Source organism: Lipotes vexillifer, unplaced genomic scaffold (genome assembly GCF_000442215.2).
Source record: "Lipotes vexillifer unplaced genomic scaffold, Lipotes_vexillifer_v1.1 scaffold822, whole genome shotgun sequence".
In the NCBI taxonomy this organism is placed as follows: domain Eukaryota; kingdom Metazoa; phylum Chordata; class Mammalia; order Artiodactyla; family Lipotidae; genus Lipotes; species Lipotes vexillifer.
The window spans coordinates 1841591-1866133 of NW_006770496.1; the positions used below are offsets into that span (position 1 = coordinate 1841591).

The 24543-nt window shown below is 43.3% G+C and overlaps 1 protein-coding gene across 2 annotated transcripts in view; it reads left to right on the plus strand.

Moving 5' to 3' along the window:
- The window catches only part of AOAH (acyloxyacyl hydrolase), a 179296-nt gene that overhangs the window by 131315 nt on the left and 23438 nt on the right, over positions 1–24543 (plus strand). For both annotated transcript variants that reach the window (XM_007446115.1, XM_007446116.1), the window contains 3 exons: positions 9634–9670; positions 10592–10666; positions 20385–20557. In XM_007446115.1, the coding sequence (XP_007446177.1) occupies positions 9634–9670; positions 10592–10666; positions 20385–20557 (285 nt within the window). The remainder of the gene's footprint in view (positions 1–9633; positions 9671–10591; positions 10667–20384; positions 20558–24543) is intronic.

Here is a 24543-nt window from a genome sequence, read left to right on the forward strand (position 1 = left end):
GCGAAAGTGAGGAATAGCTCTTGAGAGTTGACCAGGCCCTGGGCGTCCAGCAGAGGGACAGAAGCTGCCTCTGGGAGGTGTTCTAACAAGAGTAGACACAGGGGGAGAAATCCATCCTGCTCTTAAGCCTGACTGAGAGGATTTTGATTCCTCAACAAGCGCAAGAACTGTCGAAGGAGCTTGTCCTGGGCACAGAGACACCACTCTTCAGGCCTTGCTCCAAGCCAGAAGGAACAGGTTGATGTCCTTCCAGTATCCAGGCAGCTAATCGTGTTTCTCTCAGAAATACTGCCAAGGACCGTTGGTCAGGGCACAGCCCTCTAAGGCATCTGTTAGCAGGATGGGCAGATTCAGCTGGAGAGTTGTTTGAAGTGGCTATTGTTATTATTACTTTTATAGACTTTAGCTAATGCTAAGTACTGCTTAATTAGTTCAGATTGCTTTAACCAAGTACCACAGTGGGTAACTTATAAATGGAAATTTATTTCCCACAGGTCTGGAGGCTCAGGGTACCTGCATGGGCAGGTTCTAATGAGAGCCTTCTTCCAGGTTGCAAACTGCTGACTTCTCGTTGCATCCCCTGGCAGCATGGCAGAAGGAGAGTGAGCCAGCTCTCTGGCTTCTTCTTAGAACGGCATTTTTTTCTTATAAGGGCACATCTTCACGATCTAATCACCTCTCAAAAGCCCCGCCTCCAAATACCATCACAATGGGGATTAGATTTCAATGTATGAATTTTGGAGAGAAACAAATATTCGGTCCATAGAAAGTACATTCTCTAAGCCAGACATTATGCTAAGTACTTTACATACTCTATCCCCATTTAAACCCCACAGCAAAGTTAAGTAACTTGCCCAAGGTCCATTAGCTTGGTAGAGTTTAAACTCATCTCCGTCTCCTACCAGATACACAAGAGCATGTCTGTCCCTGCTCCCCACCATGCCATACTGTCCCCCTTTTGGATTCTAGCTGCTAAAACCACTATCTTGCTGTCTAGGACAGCCAGTACCTGCCCTGGAGGCAGGTGAATGTCAGAATTAGATACCTTGATCCAGCATTCTGTGTCAGCCTTCTTTATCAAAAGTGGTCCTCTCAGAAAGGGATAGAGGCAAGGAAAAAGTAAAAGAAGGATGAAGAGAAAAACTGCAAATGAGTATTAATCCAGACTTAGCTGAATTCAATTATACATACAAGGGCTTATTATTTTTATACACCCTCCCACCCCGTAAGATCTCTGTATTGGAAGAAAAAATGTTTTGTACCTTAAACTAACTGAGCAACTGCTACTGTATTCTTGCCTCTATTCAGTCATAACCTGAATTAAATCATGAAGAAACATAAGACAAACCCAAATTGAAGACATTCTATAAAATAATTGGCCACGGGCTTCCCTGGTGGCACAGTGGTTGAGAGTCCGCCTGCCGATGCAGGGGACACGGGTTCGTGCCCCGTTCCGGGAGGATCCCACATGCCGCGGAGCGGCTAGGCCCGTGAGCCATGGCCGCTGAGCCTGCACATCCGGAGCCTGTGCTCTGCAATGGGAGAGGCCACAACAGTGAGAGGCCCGCGTACCACAAAAAAAATAATAATAATAATTGGCCAGTACCCTTCAAAAGTGTCAAGGTCATGAGAGACAAAGAAGGACTAAGGAATCAGCCCAGATTAAACGAGGCTAAACAGACATGAAACTAAACACATGTGATCCTGAATTGGATCCTGACCCTGGCCATTAATGGGGCAATAGTGAAATATGAATGAGGTCTTTAGTGTAGACAACATATTGTACCAATGTGAATTTCCTGATTTTGATCATTGCACTATGATTATGAAAGATGTTCACATTTAAGGAATCTGGATGAAAGGGTATGTGCAAATCCTTTGTTCTATTTTTGCAACTTTTTGTAAATTATTTTGAGTTTTGGAAATTATTTCAACTTTTTGGAAATCATTTCAAAATGAAAATGTTAAGACAATATTTTCTAAAGGCACAGAGTATTAGAAGAAGCAAAGAAGTCACCTTTGCCAAACAGAAATAGGCCCTCAGTAATTATTTAATGAACCCAACCACTGGGTAGAATATTTGGTCTCAACCCAAGATGTTGACAGGAGATAACAGAAATTACTTATAACAAAACAACTAGGACATTTCTGTTTGGGAGCCATGATCCAGTGTGGTTACAACAAAGAAAGACTTTAATACCGATTTTTGAGATGCTTGATCTAAAAGGCAAATTCTTACAGGGCTACAGCCATCAAAACTTGTTATCTCTCTCAAAGACCAAAAGTATCTCCAAGATACAATGTTTAATTATAATAGAAACTTTTGAAAGAGAAACATTTCAGTGTGACACATTTTATACAGAGGGACACATTTCCCTCCTTTTATTAGAGGACATCATTCCAATTTTTAATACTTTCTGGAATTCCAAAGAATCATTAAAGCATGGAGACATTCTGATTCCAATGGGACTCTTTCTTAGGACTTATTTATGCAGCCCTTCCTGGCTTCTGCTTGTTGCATGCAACTCATCCAAGTAGGAGCAAGGCATCTGACAATGATTATAATATGAAGAGTGTATGCTTTCTATTCTTCTGTTAGATCAAGATTTTCATCCTGTACCTCTTGAATCAGCACACCTGCAGAGGGCAAATTCAGAAGCAAATATCTTACACTTTTGTATGCAATTGTCAATGGCAAGGGCTCCTGAAATCCTAAGGGGTCTCCTTTCAATCGATCCCTTTTGTTTAGGACTTGAGATAAAGGACATCATAGGGAAAGCTCACTGCTACTTGTGTGGATAGTTTAAAGGAACTTGCCGGGGGGTTTTGTCAGTTTCAAAGCATCTTGGGAGGTGCCTTTTACCTCTGGTCTTCTCTTTTACTTCCCTTCCTCTCATTTTCCATTTGATTTTGCCCCACCACTCCCTCTCTTTCCTCTCCAATATTGCAATAGCTCCTAGAAACAGAAAGGTGAACAAGACAAAGTCCCTGCCTTTAAGGAGATCATAAGTAAACAGAAAAGAGAGACAAAGAAGGAAAAAATTATGTTTCTTGTAAAATAAATAGAGGTAGGTTGAGGTCTCTGGAGATGAGAGACACAGCTCTGCCTGGAGAAGGAGTGGAAAACTTCAGAGAAGACACATTTGAGCAGAGAGCCTTGCAGAAAAAAATAGCAATCCAAAAACCACGGGGAGATGGTGACTCAGTGCATTGATGCTCCAAGGGCAAAATATCTTTAGGGAAGAACGAGAGAGAAGTTCAGCACGGCTGAAGGCTACTTGTGAAATTATGTCAAGTTTTGAGACCAGGAGGTAGATTAGAGCCACTTTGGGAAGGCTGTTATATTCTCTTAAAAATATATGTTTGGGGGAATCATTTATCTAGTTTGTCACAGAAATTCAGAACCACGCTTGTGAATTTGAAAGCATTTTTGGTAGTAGAAACACCATCAGAAATTGTCACCACAAACAGTTATTAAGTACCTACTATTTTGAGCTGAAGGTCAGTGTATTGGTCTGAATATTTCTGCTTAGTGCAAGCAAAGATTTTTAGAGAAAATAAGGAATTTAAATTTCTCATGGCTGATTTTTTAACTGGATTATACAAATCGCACTCTTCAAAATGCTTCCTAAATTTATAAGCAAAATCTGCGTTATTTAAAATCTAATTAGAGTTAAATGGCATTATTAGATTGATTTTAGGTCAATGTATGACACCACATTTTTCCTGAACTATTTATACTCTCTATAATGCATTTGGTTCCTGGTTCCGGGTATAATGGAGTAAGCAGACTCCACCCTGTCTGTCCCACTGAATGCAGCTATAAAACCTGGAAAAGATATGGAAAAGGTATTGGAGGACGCTGGAAAGAAAATAGTAGCTGACTGAAGAAGCAAACCAGAATGAGGAGTACAGCCAAACCAGCCGTTGGCATTTTGTTGTCCTATGATATCTCCCAACCTAGACTCAATTGCTGCCCCAAACCCAGAAGTGGACAGTGGCATGGAGAGATGGCATCAGAAGAAACCCTCTAGTTCTCACTCTAGAAGTGGGAAAGGGGTCTCTTTGCAGTGACAGGGCAGCAGTGAGGAGGTGTCTAGATTCTGGGTTGGGGGACAGTCTCTCCAGTTAGAAGAGCTGTGCTCCCAGGAGGGTGGAGCAGATCCCCTATTGCTTATTTTCTCACTCTGTCCTCTCATCTCTAGTTAATTTGTGAGATGTGCACAGGAGAGTGGGGGAAAGAAAGTTAGGGCTTAAGGACCAAAGAGGGGAGCGCAAGGAACTAGAAAGGACCGAGGAACTCCTAGAGAGGGAGGAGCTTGGGAAAGCAACCCCAGAAAGTTGTGTGTGAACTCCTGGACTTCCTATTGAGCTGCACATGCACAGATCTGATCCTTAATTGCATACCGAAGACTCTGAGACCTCAACTTGGACATAGACCACTGCCCAGGTCCCAGAATGGCCACTCAGTGGCACAGACATGAGACAAATCAGAATAACACTACAGAGGCTTTGAGAGTGGAACTGACATTGAAATCATAACCTCCTCAGAAGGCTAGTTAGAACTTGCCACCTGAACCTAACTGGGTGGGTTTGCCTAATAAGACAAAAGTATAAGGCTCAGAGTCTTATAATATCCAAGATTCCCAGGATAGAATCCAAAATTACTCAGCATATAAGGAACCAGAAAATCTCAACTCACATGGGAAAAGAAAACTAACAGATGTCAGATGTTGGAACTATCTGACAAAAAATTTTATAGCAGTGGTTGCAAAATGCACCTCGAAGTCCTTTTTACAGGTTCTCATATAAGAACTAGATCTTGTAATTCACATATTCTCATTTAAGAACTGAAATAATCTGTTTCAGTCATTACTAATGTCTAGTAATTGGTACCTGAAATGGGTTACTAGCTGAGATGCTGATTGCTAGCTGTTAGACCTTGAGCAAGCCTCTTTCCCTCTCTGGGCCTCATCTGTAAAGTGGGCTACCTGATCACATACTCTCAAAGATCCCACCTAGCACTGATGCTCCAAGGCTTTGCACTTGACGTCTACGGAGTGCCAAGAGGCAGAGTTATAAGGCTAGTGATGCTGAAGCCTGAGGGCCCCTCACTTGCCTGGTAACCATATGGATTTGTAAAATTTACCAACTTGAGATATTTAACCACAATTGATTAAGACTTGTGTCTCTTTGCACTCTGGCTTCTCTTCGTGTCAGGTCTCATTTTTGTGTTTTGTGTTCTTTTCCTTAAAGAGGGTCCTCCAAATTATATAATCTTCAGAACCCAAAACCTGGATCTGCCCCTGTCCTATTCAGAGAGTTATAACAAAGATGGCATTAAACTAGAGATTTGTTTCTGAGTCGTGTCTAGAAAGCATCCGATATTTTATTGGGAATTAGCTGCCAAGTTCTTCTCTTAGGACTTCAAGAGAAGAAGCATCTACTTTTCTTTCAGTGCTCAGCTTAATACCATTTCTTCAGGGCTTCTCAGAATCCCTAACACTTGATGTTCATTACTTACGAATAACTCTAAGCCTCACAAAAACAGGGACCATATCTTTTCTATTGACTGATGTGTCCCCAGCATCTATTACAATGCCTGGCACATAGTAAGTACTCCATAAATGTTGCTGAATGAATGAATGAAGTTAAGAAGACCTATTATACTTATACTTAAATATACCCCATGAAGAATTTGAGACTGAGCTCTTACTCTGAGGCAGGCACAAAACCAAACGATTCCAGGCTTATTTAGAAGACCGTTAAGAGCGTCTTACCAGTTGATTCGAATGTCCAGAATATGAAGCACTTGCTGCTGTGGTCAACGCTGATCCAGCAGTGGGAATGTAAGCTGAAATTTACTCATGAAAGACAACCAGTGCTGAGATTATGGGAAACCCTTCTTTACTTGCAATGCACTATGCCTTATTTAAAAGGGACTGAATGAGCCAAAATTCAGACTTCTGTGGCCAATAAGGACCCTATTCTTTTCTTAATTGGGGACAGGTAGAGTCTCCATTGTACCACCTTGACAAGTAAATTAAATGTCCATATTTCAGAGTCAAAACTTTTCCATTTCTCTGAACTATTATTGTAGAGACCAGGTATGGACCTCTTAAGGGTAGCACCAGTTCTTCAAATGCTCACCTTGGTTTGCCTCATCCCACAGGCTAGAAGCTATCTTTCTCTCCTGCTTACATCTTCCTGTTCCCACTACTTTATTAAGTATTTTCTGTAATAGTAGCAGCAGCCACAACAAAATCAGTAGCCGAGAGGAAGTCTATATACAGGAGGAGAGAGAAAAGAGAGCTTGGGAGGGAGAGAGACAGCAAATGATGATGGGGCTGGCAAACGGATAGCAGAACAACAGGAAAGGGGGACTAAGAAGAGAAAGTGACATGGGAATTACATAAACTCATTACATAATCTCATAAAACTGAGATTTCCAAAAGGAAATGGAAATCGTGGAAGGTGCCACAACTCTGGAGCAAAGAAAATTCTGTGCTCCTGTTATAAACACCCACCAGAAAAAATAAACATTTGGGCAAGGAAGAGTGGGCACTTCCTCTCTCCTTGGGTGGATGTTTGTGATTGCTACTTTCAAATCCACCGCAAGCCATTCCCATTGGCCTGCCGTCTTTGCCCTGAGCATCAGAGGGATGTAGGGATGTGGGTCCAGAGAGGGGCTGCCCATGTGGCATGCCATGACAGGTTTTCATTTCCATTTTCCTCAAGCTCTGTGGGTGCTCTACACCTCACATTCCCAGTTGTACTCTGGATAATGAGGAAAATTATTGGCCTGACCTGGTCCTTTAATTTTTTTTCCCACTCATGGCTTGAGCTTTCATTAGTTTTCAGTTCTCATTAAGAGAAAAATCAAAGAGTGAGAATTAAACACCTCCTGATTTATTAGTTTACTGAAAATGGGAAGATGAGAGTCCTGGGACTGGCACTGGGTGAAGGGCCCGGACGATGAGATGAGTGAGAGCCGCCGTAGGATCCCAATGGCTGCCCTCCTTCTCTTCTCTCTTGGGAGCAAGAGGGAGCCATCTCACACCCAGAAATACTTTGAGTCTCTATGTTTATGACTCGGTGTTGTGAAATCTGGCACCTTCTCTGAGCCGAGATAATAGGCTCAAATCTCATTGAGTTTTCTGGGTTTGGTTGCATTAAACCTTTCACCAGTGCTCGGTTATATGTCTAACCCCACAGATGCTAATCCTCAGGTATAGAGGCTGTGTCCAACTCACCTGCTAATTCCCTACTATGTGCAAGGCACATGGCAAGTGCTCAACAAATGAATGGAGAGGGTGAATGAATGCATTCATGCTGAGATGAAATGACCACCCTTAAGTTGTATGTCTGTGTGCATATTTAATACTACCCCTCCTCACTACAAAAAGGAAACAAAGACAGTATGATGATTCCTAAAAAAAAGTTAACCATAGCATTACCATATGGTCCAACAATTTCAGTTACCTAAAAAGTAGGGACTCAAACAGATACTTGCTCACCAATGATCATAGCAGCATATCCACGATAGCAAAATGTAGAAACAACCCAAATGCCCATCAGCAGATGAATGGATAAACAAAATGTGGTATGTACATACAATGGAATATTATTCAGTCTTTAAAAGGAAGGAAATTCTGACACATGCTGCAAATGGATGCACTTTAAAAACATTATGCTAGGGCTTCCCTGGTGATGCAGTGGTTGAGAGTCCGCCTGCCGATGCAGGGGACACGGGTTCGTGCCCTGGTCCGGGAAGATCCCACATGCCGCAGAGTGGCTGGGCCCGTGAGCCATGGCCGCTGAGCCTGCGTGTCCGGAGCCTGTGCTCCACAACGGCAGAGGCCACAACAGTGAGAGGCCCGTGTACCGCAAAAAAAAACCACAAAAAACAAAAAAAATTATGCTAAATGAAAGAAGCCAGACACAAAAAGGCGAATATGGTATGATTCCACCTATATGAGGTACCCAGAATAGTTACATTTATACCAACAGAAAGTAGAATGGTGCTATCAGAGGCTGTGGGAGGGGTATTCTCTAATGGATACAGAACTTCAATTTGGGATGACAGAAAAATTCTGGAGACGGATAGTGGTGATGTTTGCACAGCAATAAGAATGTATTGATACTTAAGGCCACTGAATCGCACACTCAAAATGGGTTAAAATGGTTACATTTATGTGTTGTATATTTTACCACAATAAGAGAGGAAATAAAGCGATATTCATTTATCATACTAACAGTCCTGAATCAGCCAAGAGAACATCAGTGCTGCCCATACAGCTTGCATCTAGCTGTATGTGGAAAAGGAAGCAGTCCCTGCATGGTCACACGGTTTTGAGGGGACATGGGCCAGCACGCTCCTCATGGGTATACACTGCCCTTTTTCCCATGTGGATCTGCAGGAACATCCACTGGCCTTCCCCCCAAGCTTCCAAAGCTGAAAGTTACAGGAAAATCTTCCTTGCCCCTTGAATTGTACCACCCATCTGAGGATTACTCACTAATTGCTGCAGACTATCTTCCAAGGGACAAAGAAACACTAAACCTATTTGGGTTCACCCTTTCTAGACACCCAGTCTAGATAAGCACTGTCACACTAGGAACCAGAGCTCAACCTCACAGAAAGGACTGAGTTTGAATTGCAGCTCTCCTAATGATTAGTTGTGTGGCTATGGGCAAGACACTTTAAGTGAGCTTCAGTTTCCTCATCTATAAAATGGGAATACTACTATGCCTACCTCATACAGTGGTGCTAAGGCCTAAATGAACTAATAATATAAGTGCTTAACAGAGTGTCTATAATAAAATGAGTATTCAATAAATATAATTTTCATATAGGAGATGCATGACAGGTGGTAACAAGGGTGAGGGAAGGATGGTTATGCATGTCACTACAGGAGCTGAAATATTTCAAGTCTACAATCTAAACCTTGCACAGGCCAGCCAGTCAGGAGGAGCCTCAGGAGTGAGCAGGAATACTGGCAGGCAATTAAATGGGGATTTCTAGGGAGATGGGCAGTTCTCAAATAATCCTTTTTACGGTACCTCTCATCCCTCAACTCATTCCTTAATCTTTGGGTAGTATCTGTCTTTGCTGATAGATTTATACCTTTTTCTCACATCTACTAGAAAGTGTACCCATTCATGCTTAGGAAATGTCCTGAAACCTGTGAATCTAAAATTTTTAGGATTATGTTAATTATAATGCCAAGCAAACAGAAGACCCATTAAGGAGAGTTGCAGGATGAAGTCATTCCCGTCAGCATGATGGTTTGGATGAACTTTGAGTGTACAATGATGCTTCTTCCATGATTTCAGTCAATCAATCAAATTCTCATACTGGGGGCTTCCCTGGTGGCACAGTGGTTGAGAGTCCGCCTGCCAATGCAGAGGACACAGGTTCGTGACCCGGTCCAGGAAGATCCCAAATGCCGCGGAGCAGCTGGGCCCGTGAGCCATGTCCGCTGAGTCTGCGCATCCGGAGCCTGTGCTCCGCAACGGGAGAGGCCACAACAGTGAGAGGCCCGCGTACCAAAAAAAAAAACAAAACAAAAACTCTAATACTGATTGTGCTGAATTGAAGTTACTAACTTTAATTATTTTCTTAATTTTAAGGTGCATCTTCCCAAAGCCTGGAGAGATTTATAGAAAGGTAAGTGGAAAAGGGAGGGATACAAGAAGTCATTTTTAAGTTAGGTTTCTATTTTGAAAAATGAATAAAAACTCTCTGTTGGGGCTTCCCTGGTGGCGCAGTGGTTGAGAGTCCGCCTGCCGATGCAGGGGACACGGGTTCGTGCCCCGGTCTGGGAAGATCCCACATGCCGCGGAGCGGCTGGGCCCGTAAGCCATGGCCGCTGAGCCTGCGCGTCCGGAGCCTGTGCTCCGCAACGGGAGAAGCCACAACAGTGAGAGGCCCGCGTATCGCAAAAAAAAAAAAAAAAAAAAAAAAACTCTCTGTTGTTACCCAGTAACCACATATACTGAGCATCCATAACTTGTTAGTCACTTTCCGTACACTTGGAAGTTGTCACTTCTTGGGCCAGTGACCATAGGAAGTGATAAATTTACATGTGTCCATAAAAATGCATACAACGTGGGTAAAACTTAGGTCTGGCCAAAGTATTGCTTCTTAATCCTGCTTTATGAACAAGAAAACAATTTTGTGCTTGTATTGGACTTAAAATTCAGAAGCAAGGCCTTGGGTGTCCAGAATAGAAACCTTGATAAACCCTTGATTTTTCAAAGTTGACCACAGGTCCACAGCTGTAATAATGTCCTACACGTCTGGACACAAGTAACTCAGATAACTCACCTGTGTTTATTCATGACAAATTCTGTGAAACATGCTATAAAGACAGTAGTGTGTCCCCCTACGGGAGACTTCAATCTACTCTTTTAGTTCTATGCATTTATGTGGTCTTTTCCTGATGGAAAAGTGGGTTAAAATTTATAGAGAAGAGGGAAATGGGAATGAAAGAAAAATAGCAAAAAGTTACCAAGATGATGGTCGTACAAAGATTCACAGCTAGGCTTCCAAGTGTTTGACATTCAGATTCCATCTATGGGTTCTCAGTTTGTCTAGGAACCAGCTGTTGGACCAACCAGCCATTGTCATATACGCCATGATTGGAAATGATGTCTGCAACAGGTGAGTTACTGAGAAAGGTTTGGAAAATTCTTTGACTCTGAGTTTCCCTGTCCTCTCAACTCGATCCACTCCATTACAGTAGCCTGCTGTGGAACTGAATTTCCCTATCTTAGCAAGTCCTAGACACATGTGAAATCAACAAAACCAAGCTGCAAAGCAGAAAGACTTTAAGAATATCTGACCCATTAATTCTTTGCTCTGATTCATAACAAAGGAGTGTGTCATGATCAACTCTGAGTTATACCGCAAGAAATATGTTAGTGCTAATCAAAAATCCAAGATTGAGAATCATGGCTTTTTAAATAAAATAAGGCAAAATCACAGCTATCTCATAAGAACAGCTTCCTCACTCATATTCTGATTCACTTACCCACGTGGTCGAGACAGCATAGACTTGGAACTTTGCAAAGAAACTGCGCATAATTCACAGCCAATCCTATTTATGCCCATGGCCCATCGTAAGAAAGTAGTTCTGCTAAACTGCTAATATCAGTAGTGATTTCAAAATGTTGAATGCCTTCAGTCCCCCACAACATTTTGGAAGGCTTCTCGAAGTCTGTGCATACCCCTGAGAATATGCTGCACATGTGAATGCCATCTGTCCTGTGATCATGGCCAAAAAGAAAAAAAAAAAAATAGGTGAGATCAGCTCTAAAACAACTCCCCAGTCGCCACCCACGCATCATTTTAGTAAAACAGGAAAGCAAAGCCAAGAGAGGTGACACGACTTGCCCAATTAATCGACTGATGGCAGAGCTGGACTCCAACCCAAGAGGTGCTAGAAGCAGGCCACCCTGTTCACTGCCCACCTTTTGCTTTCTCGCACTTCACTCACCAAGTTTCTAAGCCTGTGCTAAAAACATGGTTCCATATTATGAACGTGTGTTTGCCCTCACGGATACCTCCATGAGAGCTCCAGAACTCTTATGGTGAAGGAGGTGTAGGCCTAAACGGTGAAGTGAGCTCAGGGCAGGAGATACCACATTGCAATCCAGAGATACTGACATGCCCTGCCTTGGCAGCCCCTAGACTGGTTTACCACTGTCCGTAGAACCCCAAGTCGGCCAAGACTACATGCTGAGGACCCAAGGTAGCTCTGTAATGACCCACCTGGAACTCTCCAGTAAATAGCAAACACTCCCAAAACCTTCCATAAGCCAAGAGCCACACCCGTCTCTATATCAGGTCATCCCCAGAGCAGCCCTAAGAAGCAAATGTGATTGTCCCATTTTACAAATGAGGAGATTGGGGTTCAGCAAGGTTAGGTAAGGAACTTGCTTCTGCTGCTATTGAGCAGCAAAGCTGAGAGCCCTTCCGGGTTCTCTGACTAAAGTCTGTACTCTTTCTACAGTCCACACTTGCCTTATTTGCTTTCTTTTATGAATTCACTTTTAAACGTACGTATTGACCACCTATGAAATGCCAAACTGTGTGCCTGGCTCTGGGATATGATGGCAAAGAGGCCACCGTCCCTAACTTCAAGGAGCTTATGGAAGGAGAAGCAATGAGCTTCAACCCCCAGTCCCATCACAAAACAGAACAAACCTATGGTCAGGTCAGCCAGTGCCCCTCCAACCTCTGGATCCTGTCCTGCTGGAGGGGACAGAGAACAAGCTGGTTATACTGTGTAAAAAACACCTGCAGAAAGAGTCTTTTCGTCCAAGAGCCCAAAATCCCTGAAACTGCACTTTTTCAGCAGAAGCTGTACACGCAGAGGCCCCTCCAGCCCAGTCCTGCTCTTCCTTTTCCAAGGAGCCAAAGGGCAGGCAGACATCAGCCAGAGACCCATGCCAGCCTCTCTCCCCTCCGGGGATCCGGGCAGAGAAGCAGCAAGCATTTGGGTGAAAGAATGGAGTTGGCAGTGTGGGATGTCCCCACAGTGCCCACTTTGCAACGTCCTGTGGAGGGGTTAGAAAAATAAAGACAGATGGCAAGTATACCTCCCCATCTGCCAGAATGTCGAGGAGATTACCCCAAATGAGCAAAGTGATTTCATAAAAGCTCAAGCCAGCAACGAATTGCATAAGTCCATCCTGAAAAAACTTTTAGGATATTTGCTGGACTTTTCTCTTTTCTTTTTTACAACGATGCTAGCTTTTACTAAAATAATGCAGCTATGTGCTTCTTTCTCAATTCTCTAAACAAACGTAGATAATAAATACTTGTTAAATGAATGAAGGTCATGATTGCAAGATAGCTTTTAGCATCAGGAATTCAAGAGGAAAGGTAAAATAGACAAACCTAGCTTTCTTGTTGTACCTCTACTCAATTTGGCCTAAGCTAACCCAACTTCTTTGGGCTTCTCCTATCATTGCCTTCAAAAGCTATAGAATGTGAGTGATACAGAAGGAGAAAAATTCCTGGAAATAGGGCAAGTATGAGTGAGCTACAGCAGCAGAGGCTTGGGTAGCAAGGGCAGCAATGAGAAATGGGAATGGCCTCAAGAATCTCAAGCCATAAAGGGCGATGACAAACCTTCCCCAATATCCAATTACAACATCCCTGAAAAAAACATTGTAATTACTGGAAATGTATAAAAAAAAATACAAGCGTCTAACACTAGCCACAGAAATGGACGTGGTTCCATTTTTTATAGTGGACCTAGACATTATAAATTGAACATTTTTCACCTAATGGAGAGAGCCAGAGCCGCCCTACAGAGGTTGTCTGTGTCGCCGGCTCCCAAGTGTTTTTCTGCAATGCCGATGTTTCAGTTGTCACCTAGGGCAGCTGGTCAGCACTGCATTAAGAGGAAGCAGTCAAGATGCTGGTAGATCACAGACTCCAAGGAGCCTGAACTGCCAGGAAACAATCCATTCTATCCAGTCAAGGGTAGAAAACCAACAGAGAAGAGAATGGATAGAACTCTGCTGCTCAGAGGAGTCTTCTCTCCCAGCCTCCTCAGTGAAGGTGTGGGTAGCCGAGGGAATAATGAGTTTCTCTACCAGCCAGCACATTCCAGGCCATATCCTCTTTTAGGGGACCCAGAATCTCTATGCATTGGGTAATGTGGGCCCATTGAGACCCCACCTCATTCCCAGTCTATGTCAAGATGCCTCCTCAAGGAGGTTGGGTGGGAGGTCAATAATGTGATTACAACTGCGGGGCCTGAAGCCAAGGGCTACCTCTATTACCTGGATGCTTCAAACATACAAAAGCTAGCTGTGAGTGAAATCTGAGCACTCAACCACAGCAGGCCTCTGGGCTTTCTCTCTGGTTCTGGGCAACGTTTTCTGCAGAGGCCGTTTGCCTTCTTCCTTGAGAGGGGGGCACCCCTGCCGTCAGCCATCAGTGAAATCTGGCTGGAACACCCGCCAGGGTAATGAAATGATCGCGTCTGGCCCTGCACCCAAGTCATGAGGCTTACCTTGCGTGATCAGGCACAATTCATTAGGACAGGGACAGACTCTGAGCCACCCGAAACACTAGGCTCTTTATCTGTTCCAAGCCCACCACGTGCTCCTGACGTGTGAGAGCGTGGTGCTAGGCACCATCTTCTCTCCCATTATTTTCCTGGAATGAGCATCACGTCTCTCAACCTGGCTTTCATTGTTCTCCTCTGTAAGCCCTGCACTCCCAACCCCTCACCTCTCTAGGACTGACCGGCGTGAGCTCACCAGCGTGTGAGGAAGGATGCAGGGCACTGCCGCGGCAGGCAAACGCGGGATGGCAAAGTGAACCTGACGTGGGCTCCAGAGCACCTGCGTGAAGAGGTTTAGACACTTTCAGCTCAGCCCATTCAGCCTTTGACAGCAAGGCAGGCCTAGGAGGTGTTTCCCAAACCACTGGGACTCTTTGGTCCCAAAGTACTAGTGCCAAGTCCCCTCAAAAATCACAGGAGGAGAAAGAGTATACAGATCAAAGGGTGTTGAGAGTTTTTCAGGGACAGGGTCAGAGGGACCATCTATGGCGTCCAAAGGAGGTGACCCACCACCTGTCACTAAGACCCTTTTGCCCTTGCCTGAACTAAGAATTGGTTAGTTTTGCTATACACACTACAGGGTTTACCTGGCGATGCGTGTATGTAAATTATCTAGCTGTACGTGATGGAGCAAAGATGACTGGAGAATATTCCAGCAGAAACACCAAGGATTCCATTCTTTTTTTTTTTTTAACTTTTTATTTTATATTGGAGTATAGCCGATTAACAATGTTGTGATAGTTTCAGGTGCACAGCAAAGCAACTCAACCATACATATACATGTATCCATTCTCTCCCAAACTCCCCTCCCATCCAGGCTACAGCATAACATTGAGCAGAGTTCCCTATGCTATAGGTAGATCCAGCAGGACCTATATAGTAGGTCCTTGTTGGTTATCCTTTTTAAATATAGCAATGTGTACATGTCCATCCCAAATTCCCTAACTATCCCTTCCCTCCACCCGGGAACCATAAGTTCATTCTTTAAGCCTGTGTGTCCATTTCTGTTTTGTAAATATGCTCATTTGTATCATTTCTTTTTAGATTCCACATATAAGCGATATCATAGGATATTTCTCTTTCTCTGTCTGACTTACTTTACTCAGTATGACAATCTCTAGGTCCATCCATGTTGCTACAAATGGCATTATTTCATTCTTTTTGATGGCTGATTAATATTCCATTGTATATATGTACCACATCTTCTTTATCCATCCCTCTGTCGATGGACATTTATGTTGCTTCCATGTCTTGGCTATTGTAAACGGTGCTGCAATGAACATTGGGGTGCATGTATCCTATCAGACCATGTTTTTCTCTGGATATATACCAAGGCTTACATTCGCTTAGCAATTAGCCATTTTGGTTATGCTTGCTTAATTTGTGAGGTGCCCTTTCATAAATGCAAATTAGCTGAGATTCTTTGTTTATCATCAGGGTTGTGTCTCTAACTAAAAAATAATCATTAAGTAGGGAGTGTGGGAGAGTTTGTTCCATCTTAACTCATCTTGCCTTTAGGTGGTTGGAGAGTCTTAGCTCAGCATCATTGCTTTGTGCCAAAGCGTTGTTGTATCAGCAGAAGAAAAAAACCCACAAAACCCTGAGATGCCAAGGCAAAAGTTAATAGCCATGCATTCTAGCTTTACCAATGACAGAAGACAGGATATAGACACCCAGCTTGCTTTGTTTCACCCCTGCAGTCACACTCCAAACACACAGTGAAGATAAAACCTGGTCACTCTGAACCTCGTTCTCCCGGTCTGAACAAACGCACAAGGCAGCCTGAATCCCCTTCACAAACCGCGGTCCTTCTAGGGCTTCTGTACATCTGCAAATCAAGCCAAAGCCTTAACCAACCTTTGGCCCCTAGTAGGTAGGCAACCTATTCTCAAATCCTTCTGAGTGCTTTTTATGCAGGCTAGAGAGCTTTTTATTCATAAAGTCATATAATTTTCCCCAAAGTAATGAAAAACATGAATATAGCATTTTATTCTACATGCTGGGGTTCTGTACAAGGGGACAGCTCTTTCTCTTTCCTCCGATCTCTTTCTCTCTCTCAGAAAGTCCAAGGAACTCATGACCCAGTGCAGAAGCACATACACCAACCACACCAAACGCCCCGAACGTCAGACTTGCTCCACCTTTTCCTCCGTGAAGCGACATATTGCCCCTCACAACCTGGCCCGTGTGACCTTCACACTCATGGTCGGCCTGTCACTCTCTGGACAGCAACAACGTGAAAAGTCATTTTATTTCACTAAGTGACATAGGTGGAGGGGAAATGACATAAAATTACAATGTTTTCTGCCCCTCCCATTAATATTTAGCTTTCTTCCTCATTTTAGAAAGAATAAAAATGATATGAGAACCCCTTTCATTTTGACTGCTTCTCTGATTACAAAATAACATGTGTTGTGAGAAGTTCAAATAATACAGGCCTAGGAAGTGAAAGTTTCTCCAGAATCACTCCCTACCACCCCACCACCACTGCTTAGAGCTAACCAATAGAGATGTTTCCTGTATTTGCAGCCAGATTTTTTCTATGTAAGTTCTAATTTACAGACTGATTAATATTCATTGAAATAAAATAATATTATGCTCACTGCTCTGTAATTTGTTCTCTTCGCTCAACAATACTTTTTAGCAGTCTTTTCCATGCTAAGACATACAGATTATTCTTTTAAAAAAATTTTGTTTTATTGAGGTGAAATTCACATAATGTAAAATTAAGCATTTTAAAGTGAACGATTCAGTAGCATTGAGTACATTCAGAATGTTGTGCAACCATCACCTATATCTAGTAACTTCATTCTTTTTAATGGCTGTATAGATGTTTACTGCATGGATCTACTATAATTTATATAGCCAGGCTTTTTAGCTTTTCCCAATTTTATTCTATTCCAAGAAATGTTGTCATACTTGTATGTACATTTTTGCACATTTGTGGAAATGTTATGATAGGACAACTTCCCAAAAGAGAAATGTCAAGGTCAAAAGTTAAACCAGGGGCTTCCCTGGTGGCGCAGTGGTTGAGAGTCTGCCTGCCGATTCAGGGGACATGGGTTTGTGCCCTGGTCCGGGAAGATCCCACATGCCGCGGAGCGGCTGGGCCCGTGAGCCGTGGCCGCTGAGCCTGCGCGTCCCGAGCCTGTGCTCCGCAACGGGAGAGGCCACAGCAGTGAGAGGCCCGCATACCGCAAAAAAAAAAAAAAATTAAACCAACTTCAAGTTTTGACACATTCTGAAAAATTCCTTCCAAAATGACAACACCAATTTCCATTTAGGAGCAGTTCCCTTAAAAGTGACAATAGTGGATACCCCTAGGGGCTTCTTTCTGTCTCCTCTTCCCATGTCTCTTGTGTCTCGGGTCCAGCTCGTGAGTAACAAACTTACTTTTTCTGGTTTGGAAGCTGTATCAAACTCCCTAGGGCTGCAGTGACAAAATATCACAAACTGGGTGAGTTCAAAAAACGAAAATTTATTCTTTCACAGTGTTGGAGGCTAGAAGTCCAAAATCAAGGTGTCAGCAGGGCCATGCTCCCTCTGACGAGTCTAGGGGAAATCCTTCCTGTCTTTTCATCATTCTAGCAGCTCCCTGCAATCCTCAGCATTCCTCGCTTGTGGCAGCATAACTTCAATTTCCACTTCCAGCTTCACATGGCCTTCTTCCCTATGTGTGTGGGTCTCTCCTCTTCTTAAAAGGACACTAGTCATTGTATTTAAGGCCCAACCTAATCCAGTATGACCTCATCTTAACTGATTACATCTGCAGAGACCCTGTTTCCAAATAAGGGCACATTCTGAGGGATGCTATTCAATCCACTCCAGGATCATTAGGTAAATCTGGAATTTTAAGGACTTAAAATAGAAAATAACTTATAGCATGATTCCATTTAGGTTAACAACAGGCATTTTAAAGCCTAAAGAGAATTCTGTTTTCAACTCCCAGGTTAATGCAGGTTAGTATCTTAATTCAAATTTGATATGTTCCTGAAGGCTTGTACAAAAGTCAACGGTGCAAAAAATGAACAATAATAGACTTACATATTAAAGCCAAAAAATATTCTAGAATCCCTATTTATACCTTGCCTTTTTTCCCCTGTATTTACATTTATTGATTCAATCCTTTAATCATTTATTCAACACATAGTTACTACATGCAATGTTCTGCTCCAAGCACTAGAAATACAGCAATGAGCAAAACAAAATCCCTGCCTACATGGAGTGTAGTTTACCCACTACAACTACTAGTATAGTTCACAGTACTGAGCATTTGGCCAGGTAGCAGTTTCAAAAATAAAGAAAATGGGTAACATGAGGTGTGGTCATCTACAAACACTGGCATTAACAGTTCATCCTGTCCTGAGAAGCAAAAGAAATGAGACATAGGGAAGAGCAGACAGTAGAGGGTCTCAGTGCTAAGCCACAGAGTTTGAATTTCATTCTGTAGTAGATAAGAGTCATCAAAGTGTTTTTTTAATAGCAGGGAAGGAGGAAAGGTTGTATTAAACAGTTCAATAGAAAGTATGTTATTATTATGTTAAACTTGCCAGTCACTTAGGTTCTGGGCTTCAGTCTTTATCATTGCCCTCTGAAATGCTATTATGTAAATTAATTAGCCACTCCTTAGTTTTCTTTATTCCCTTAAATCTTTTTTCGTTTGTTTGTTTTGTTTTGGGTTTTTTTTTTTTTTGCGGTATGCAGGCCTCTCACTGTTGCGGAGCACAGGCTCCGGTCGCAGGCTCAGCGGCCATGGCTCATGGGCCCAGCCGCTCTGCGGCATGTGGGATCTTCCCGGACCAGGGCACGAACCTGTGTCCCCTGCATCGGCAGGCAGACTCTCAACCACTGCGCCACCAGGGAAGCCATGTTTTTTTGTTTTTTGAATTTTATTTTATTTATTTTTTATACAGCAGGTTATTATTAGTTATCTATTTTATACATATTAGTGTATATATGTCAACCCCAATCTCCCAATTCATCCCACCACTACCATCACCACCCCCGCTTTCCCCCCTTGGTGTCCATACGTTTGTTCTCTACATCTGTGTCTCTATTTCTGCCTTGCAAACTGGTTCATCTATCCCATTTTTCTAGATTCCACATATATGTGTTAATATACGATATTTGTTTTTCTCTTTCTGGCTTACTTCACTCTGTATGACAGTCTCCAGGTGTATACCTTGCCTTTTAAAGATAACAAGAAAGAAAGGAGGAAGGAAGGAAGGAAGAGGGAAGGAAGGAAGGAAGGGGAAAGGAAAGAAGGAAGGAAGGAAGGGAGATTTAAATGGAACTTTCAATGATGTATTTCTAGTATTTTGTACAAGCCTCACTTTTGTTCTTTTCCAAACCAAATGAAAATAAGACCAGCAGCTTAAATTCAGTAAATGTCTAATTGAAGCTAAAGATTTGCTACTTTCACTTATGATTTACATCTTTGTCTTAAATCCTTTGATTTTAGGACTGTGCTTTTATAACTACTTTCAACACTTCCTTTTTCACTAATTTTGTGGAACAAGAAGATAAAAATATAATTTAAAATTTCATATATCCTCTATAGAGCACACGCACTTCTATATAGAGAAAGGCAGTGATGCAAACTGGAATTATCTGTTGACAGATATTGTTGCAGGGGTATAGCCTGGAATAGCAGTCTATCAGGAAATTCATGAAAGTTCAAATTCATTGTAGAACGGAAAGTTGTCATGCGGACACATAATGCCACTTCATTTCTCAGTGAAATTTCATCTCCCTGACTGTTATATATGCGCAAAGTTTTAAAGACCAAGTTGCAGAGCTCAAAGTGTCAAACAAATAATAAGCAATACCAGACCCCTTTGATTCTATTAACTGTGTGTAACAGTCAGGATAGGTGAAATTATGCTGCAGGAACAAACAGCCCCTAAAATCTTAGTAGCATAAAGCAATAAATATTTATTCACTCGCACTACATTGTCCATCAGGGATCGCCATGGAGCTCTGTTCCAGGACTCAGATTGGTGAAGCAGCTGCTTTCTAGAACATTGCCCAGACTCATGGCAGAGAGTAAGGGCATCCTGGAGGCTCTCATACAACCAAACATGACACATGTCACTTCTGCTCACAGCTCATAGGCCAGACCTGGCCCACCCAACCACAAGGGAGTCCAGAAACCAGAAATATTTTGCAAATAACACCAATAACTACTGTGTGTGTGTGTGTGTGTGTGTGTGTGTGTGTGTGTTTTGGGGGTGGGTCTTATATTTGCATGCATTTATCCTATAATATACTAAGATATTTTGTTTCTTTTGTGAACAGGAGGATTGATCCCGTCCCAGAAATGACCACTCCTGAAAAATTGTACTCAAAGGTCATGCAGACTCTGCAGTATCTAGATTCTCACCTGCCAAATGGCAGCCATGTTATTTTATACGGCTTACCAGATGGAACCTTTCTCTGGGATAATTTGCACAGCAGATATCATCCTCTCGGTATCAGTCTGAAGATGTTTTTACTCTTTAACAATGTTGATGTATTCGTAGTTCAAATATATGTAGTTCAAACCATATAGGAATACACCTAAAATGCCACCAGAACGATGAAGGGAAGAGCACCCAGGTACAGGATCTAAAAGGTCAGTATCCAAAGGTGGCCAGAACCAGATCCAAAGTCAGAAAGCGCAGATGTATTTGGCAAAGAATTAGGACAAACTGAAAGGTAAGAGTTTAAAACTCCTTCACTGAAGGTGAAATCTAGAAGGAGCCAATGAAGCCCAAACAAGAGATAGGAAGGAGACAAAGGGAAGGATTTCTCCAAACCTCAGTGGTGAGTGCCCCCTAGTGGCCATGATTCTAATGACGTCTGTGCACCCTGGTGGCCAGTTAGAGTTCTGTGGAACAGGGTCCTCCAGAGGGCTTGCTCCCTGCTTCTACACCCTCTTGGAGTCCTTGGCTCTGAAATGCTTTAAAGTTCCAAGAAATTTCTAATAGAATCTCTAGCATGCCAGATGCTTCACAGACATTGTGAAAGTAGTAGTAATTCACCTTGGGAAGGGCTGCCATGCTGATCCTTAAAACAATTCTGTGAGATAAATGTTTCTAATAATTCCATTTGATAGATGGAAAAACTAAGGCTCAGAGAAGTTGTGTAGCTTGCAAAATGTTGCACAGCTTATTGTATATGCAAGCCGGGTGTAGCAGGGCTCTCTTTCTGTGTTTCAGGGAAGAATGTCCTTCCAAAAATACTTATTATATGCCAGGTGCTGTTCTAGGCACTGTGTAACCATCAGTGAACATAATAGTTAAAAATCTCTGCCAACATAGGCTTATGTTACAGTGGGAGAAAGACTCCAAAAGTCAGAGGATGATAAGTGTTACTGCAGAAAATTAAGCAGGGAGGGAGGATGGGCAGTCCTGGCCTCAGGCCTCTCTGACAGGCATCTACAAGGAGGGGCCTGGGGACCATCCCCTCAGCCCCATATCGACAGCACCTGTGCCAGTCTCTCATGGAAAGGGGCTGCCCTTTCCCTGGTATTGCCATAGCCACCTCCTTAGACCAACCCAAGCGACAGTGCCCAGGTGCTACAGTGTCCTGGAGGTCCAAGCAGTTCCTTATGAGTCAGGTGAGCAGTTCAGAGGGGGAAGACCTGAAACTCCTTCCTTTGCACCCTCCTTAGTGGGTAGAGGTGGAGAGCTTTCCCTTGCATACATAACATCCTTGTGTCTTTTCAATCCCCTCTTGTCCTCCTCCTGTAGTTCCTGTTTAAGCCAACCTCCCTACCAGCTCCCGCAGGAAGTCCCACACCGCCCCACATAAGAGCAGGGACCCTTTAACCAGCTCTCAAAGGCGTCTGACCCCTTCACTGGGGTCCCTTCACTGGGGAACAATGGAACATGTCCACATTCCAGGCTCCCCACTGATGCGACTGAAGTCATTTTCCCCTTCAATTATGAAATGTGTCACAAATGTTATTATTCCAAGGAAACACTGTCCAGCCTCTCATGAGGAAAGCATGTTCCTCCTATTCACATGGCTTTGACCACGCCCTTAAGAAATGATAACATGATCACACAGTGAACTTGACTCCATTCTGGGCTGCCTTGGACATGTGAAGGACAACCACTTGGGCTGATCCTGTCTCCTGGAGCCATTTGGGGATGAAAAGTTCAGTTCCCCAACAGATGTTCTCAGACTCCTAGATTTCTCCCATGCTAAGAAATGCCTGGGGAAGGGAAGTTGGGAGTAGGGGAGATGTGCTCCCAAGTTTTTCTGTCACACCAATAGGGACTTGACTTTGGGTTTTCTGACTTTAAATCCCACTCTCTTCCCATGAACTGCAGTTAGACTCTGCCTCCATAAATTTTCTCAGATATGCCAGGCCGTTCCCTTGACTCAACCATAGTATGTAAAAATGACTCCACGTAATTTGGAAGAGAACAAGGAAAGGAAAAGGGTGATTGATCAGGGGACTCATCAATCACTTGGTGGATTCTCTTGGCCGGTGTTTCTCATCCAGGGGCAACCCAGCCGCCCATTATCATATCACCCCCGGAGACGGAGTGCTACTAGCATCCAAGGGGTAGAATCCAGGGATGTTCCTAAACATCTACAATGCACAGGACAGCCCCCTACAACCGAGAATGTCGATAGCACCAAGGTTGAGAAACGCTGCTCTAGGCTTTGCGTTATCCTCAGATGGCCTCCCTCCAGCCGCTGATCTAGACCAGCACTTCACAGCATGAGAGCAAAAGGTGGAACAAATGTGTTCTATATAAACAGCTCTAGTTTGGGGGTAGGGGCAATCCAATTAGGGAGAAAGTTATAACCACCTAAAATTTCTTGAATGTTTTTCAGTTATTATTCACATCCTAAATTATCCCCGCTGCCTGGTTGCCATGAGAAATAAATCATAAATTCCTCAACGAAGCATCAGGGTCCTTCCCGAACAGACTGGGGAAGTAGGTGGGATTTACCCAGCGTCCTCACTCCTCCTCTGGCAGGCTCCTAACTCACATAAGGTGAGAAGCTTGAGCAGGGGGCTGCTGCCCTCTCATTGCCTCCATTCTGCCCTGCTCCACATCCAATCTTTGAGTCTTCGTTCCCACAGACAGGAACCGGCAGTGAAGCAGGTTAATGCTAGCTCAGCCTCCAGGCTTGATTGCTCTGCCCAGGTTAAGGTGGATCTCATCTTAATCAATAGCCACACACCTGAGTCTGGTTCCTGGGGCACTGTGCTAAGGGTGGGGCAAGCAAATAAAAGGGGTTTCCCATTTATTCTGCCTTTGAGCCAAGAAACATGATGATGATAATCTGTAGACTTGACTTCAGCCACCCCTTAAGGATTAAGAAAGAGGCCAGGGAGCAAAAGGGGTCAGGGGAGAAGCCCTGAGTCAGTGATGACATTCTCTGCTGCCTCAGTAAACAGGTGGGAATTCAGCCTGACTATTCAGGAAAGAGAAGGTTAAATGCCACAGCATCAGATCTGCAGGTAGTGGAGGCCCAGAACAAGAATGGGTGTCTTGCTGACTCCTGCTGGGGAGGAAGGGGCTAACATCATTCCTCTTAGCCTTGTCTGTGAGTCACGACCCACTCACTGCCTGGCTGCCAAGGGCTGTGACAGCCCCACAGGCTCTACCAGCAGTTAAAATTCCTGGTGAGAATGTTTTGTCGTTTTGAGGAATTACCAGAAAGTAAGTCTCACACATTAGGATTATACATTCATAGATCTTTCAAGAAAGTTTATGTTTGATCAGGGATGAGTCCTCTCAGGCACAGTCTATAAGGAAGGCAATCTTTCCATTAATATGTCTGAGATAACTATTATGTGCTTTGAGGGTAAAAATGTTGCTAAGATGAAGTCCTTGTCCTCTAAGGAAAGGACAAATAGTATATAGATCCTGACAGTGAAATTACCGAGGGCCAATGACACTTCTCTAAGCCATATGCATTCAGGGAGATATCCAAAGGGTTACACTATGATCAAGAAATCTGGGCGTGCTGGCTACAAATAAGTCTGCAAGTCAGGCTTCTTTGAAGGGCCTCTGCCACAAAATATCCGCAAAAACTCCATTTTGTCCCAATTACTCTTAAACTTGAAACCTAATGTATTTTAAAATACCTTGTAGTATACCTTCAATTTTATTACTGGCTTCCTCCCTGTCTAAATTAATGTGGTTTTACCAAGGTTTAATACACTCAGTTGGTATTTCATGAAGGTGTGGCTGATCTTTGTTAGCACTAAGCTCTTACGGTAGCTAAAATTTCAATTGTGGTCCCAGCATTAAATAAATGCCAAAGACTCTGCCCTAAAGAACATACACATGACTGAGACTCGAGCTGCTACTATAGGAGCTGGGGTAGATCCCTCTGATCTTCAGAGGGAGCATATGGTATCAACTGGGCCAACCCACAGGCTCCCACCCCTTACACACACACACACACACACACACACACACACACACACACACACACACAGATG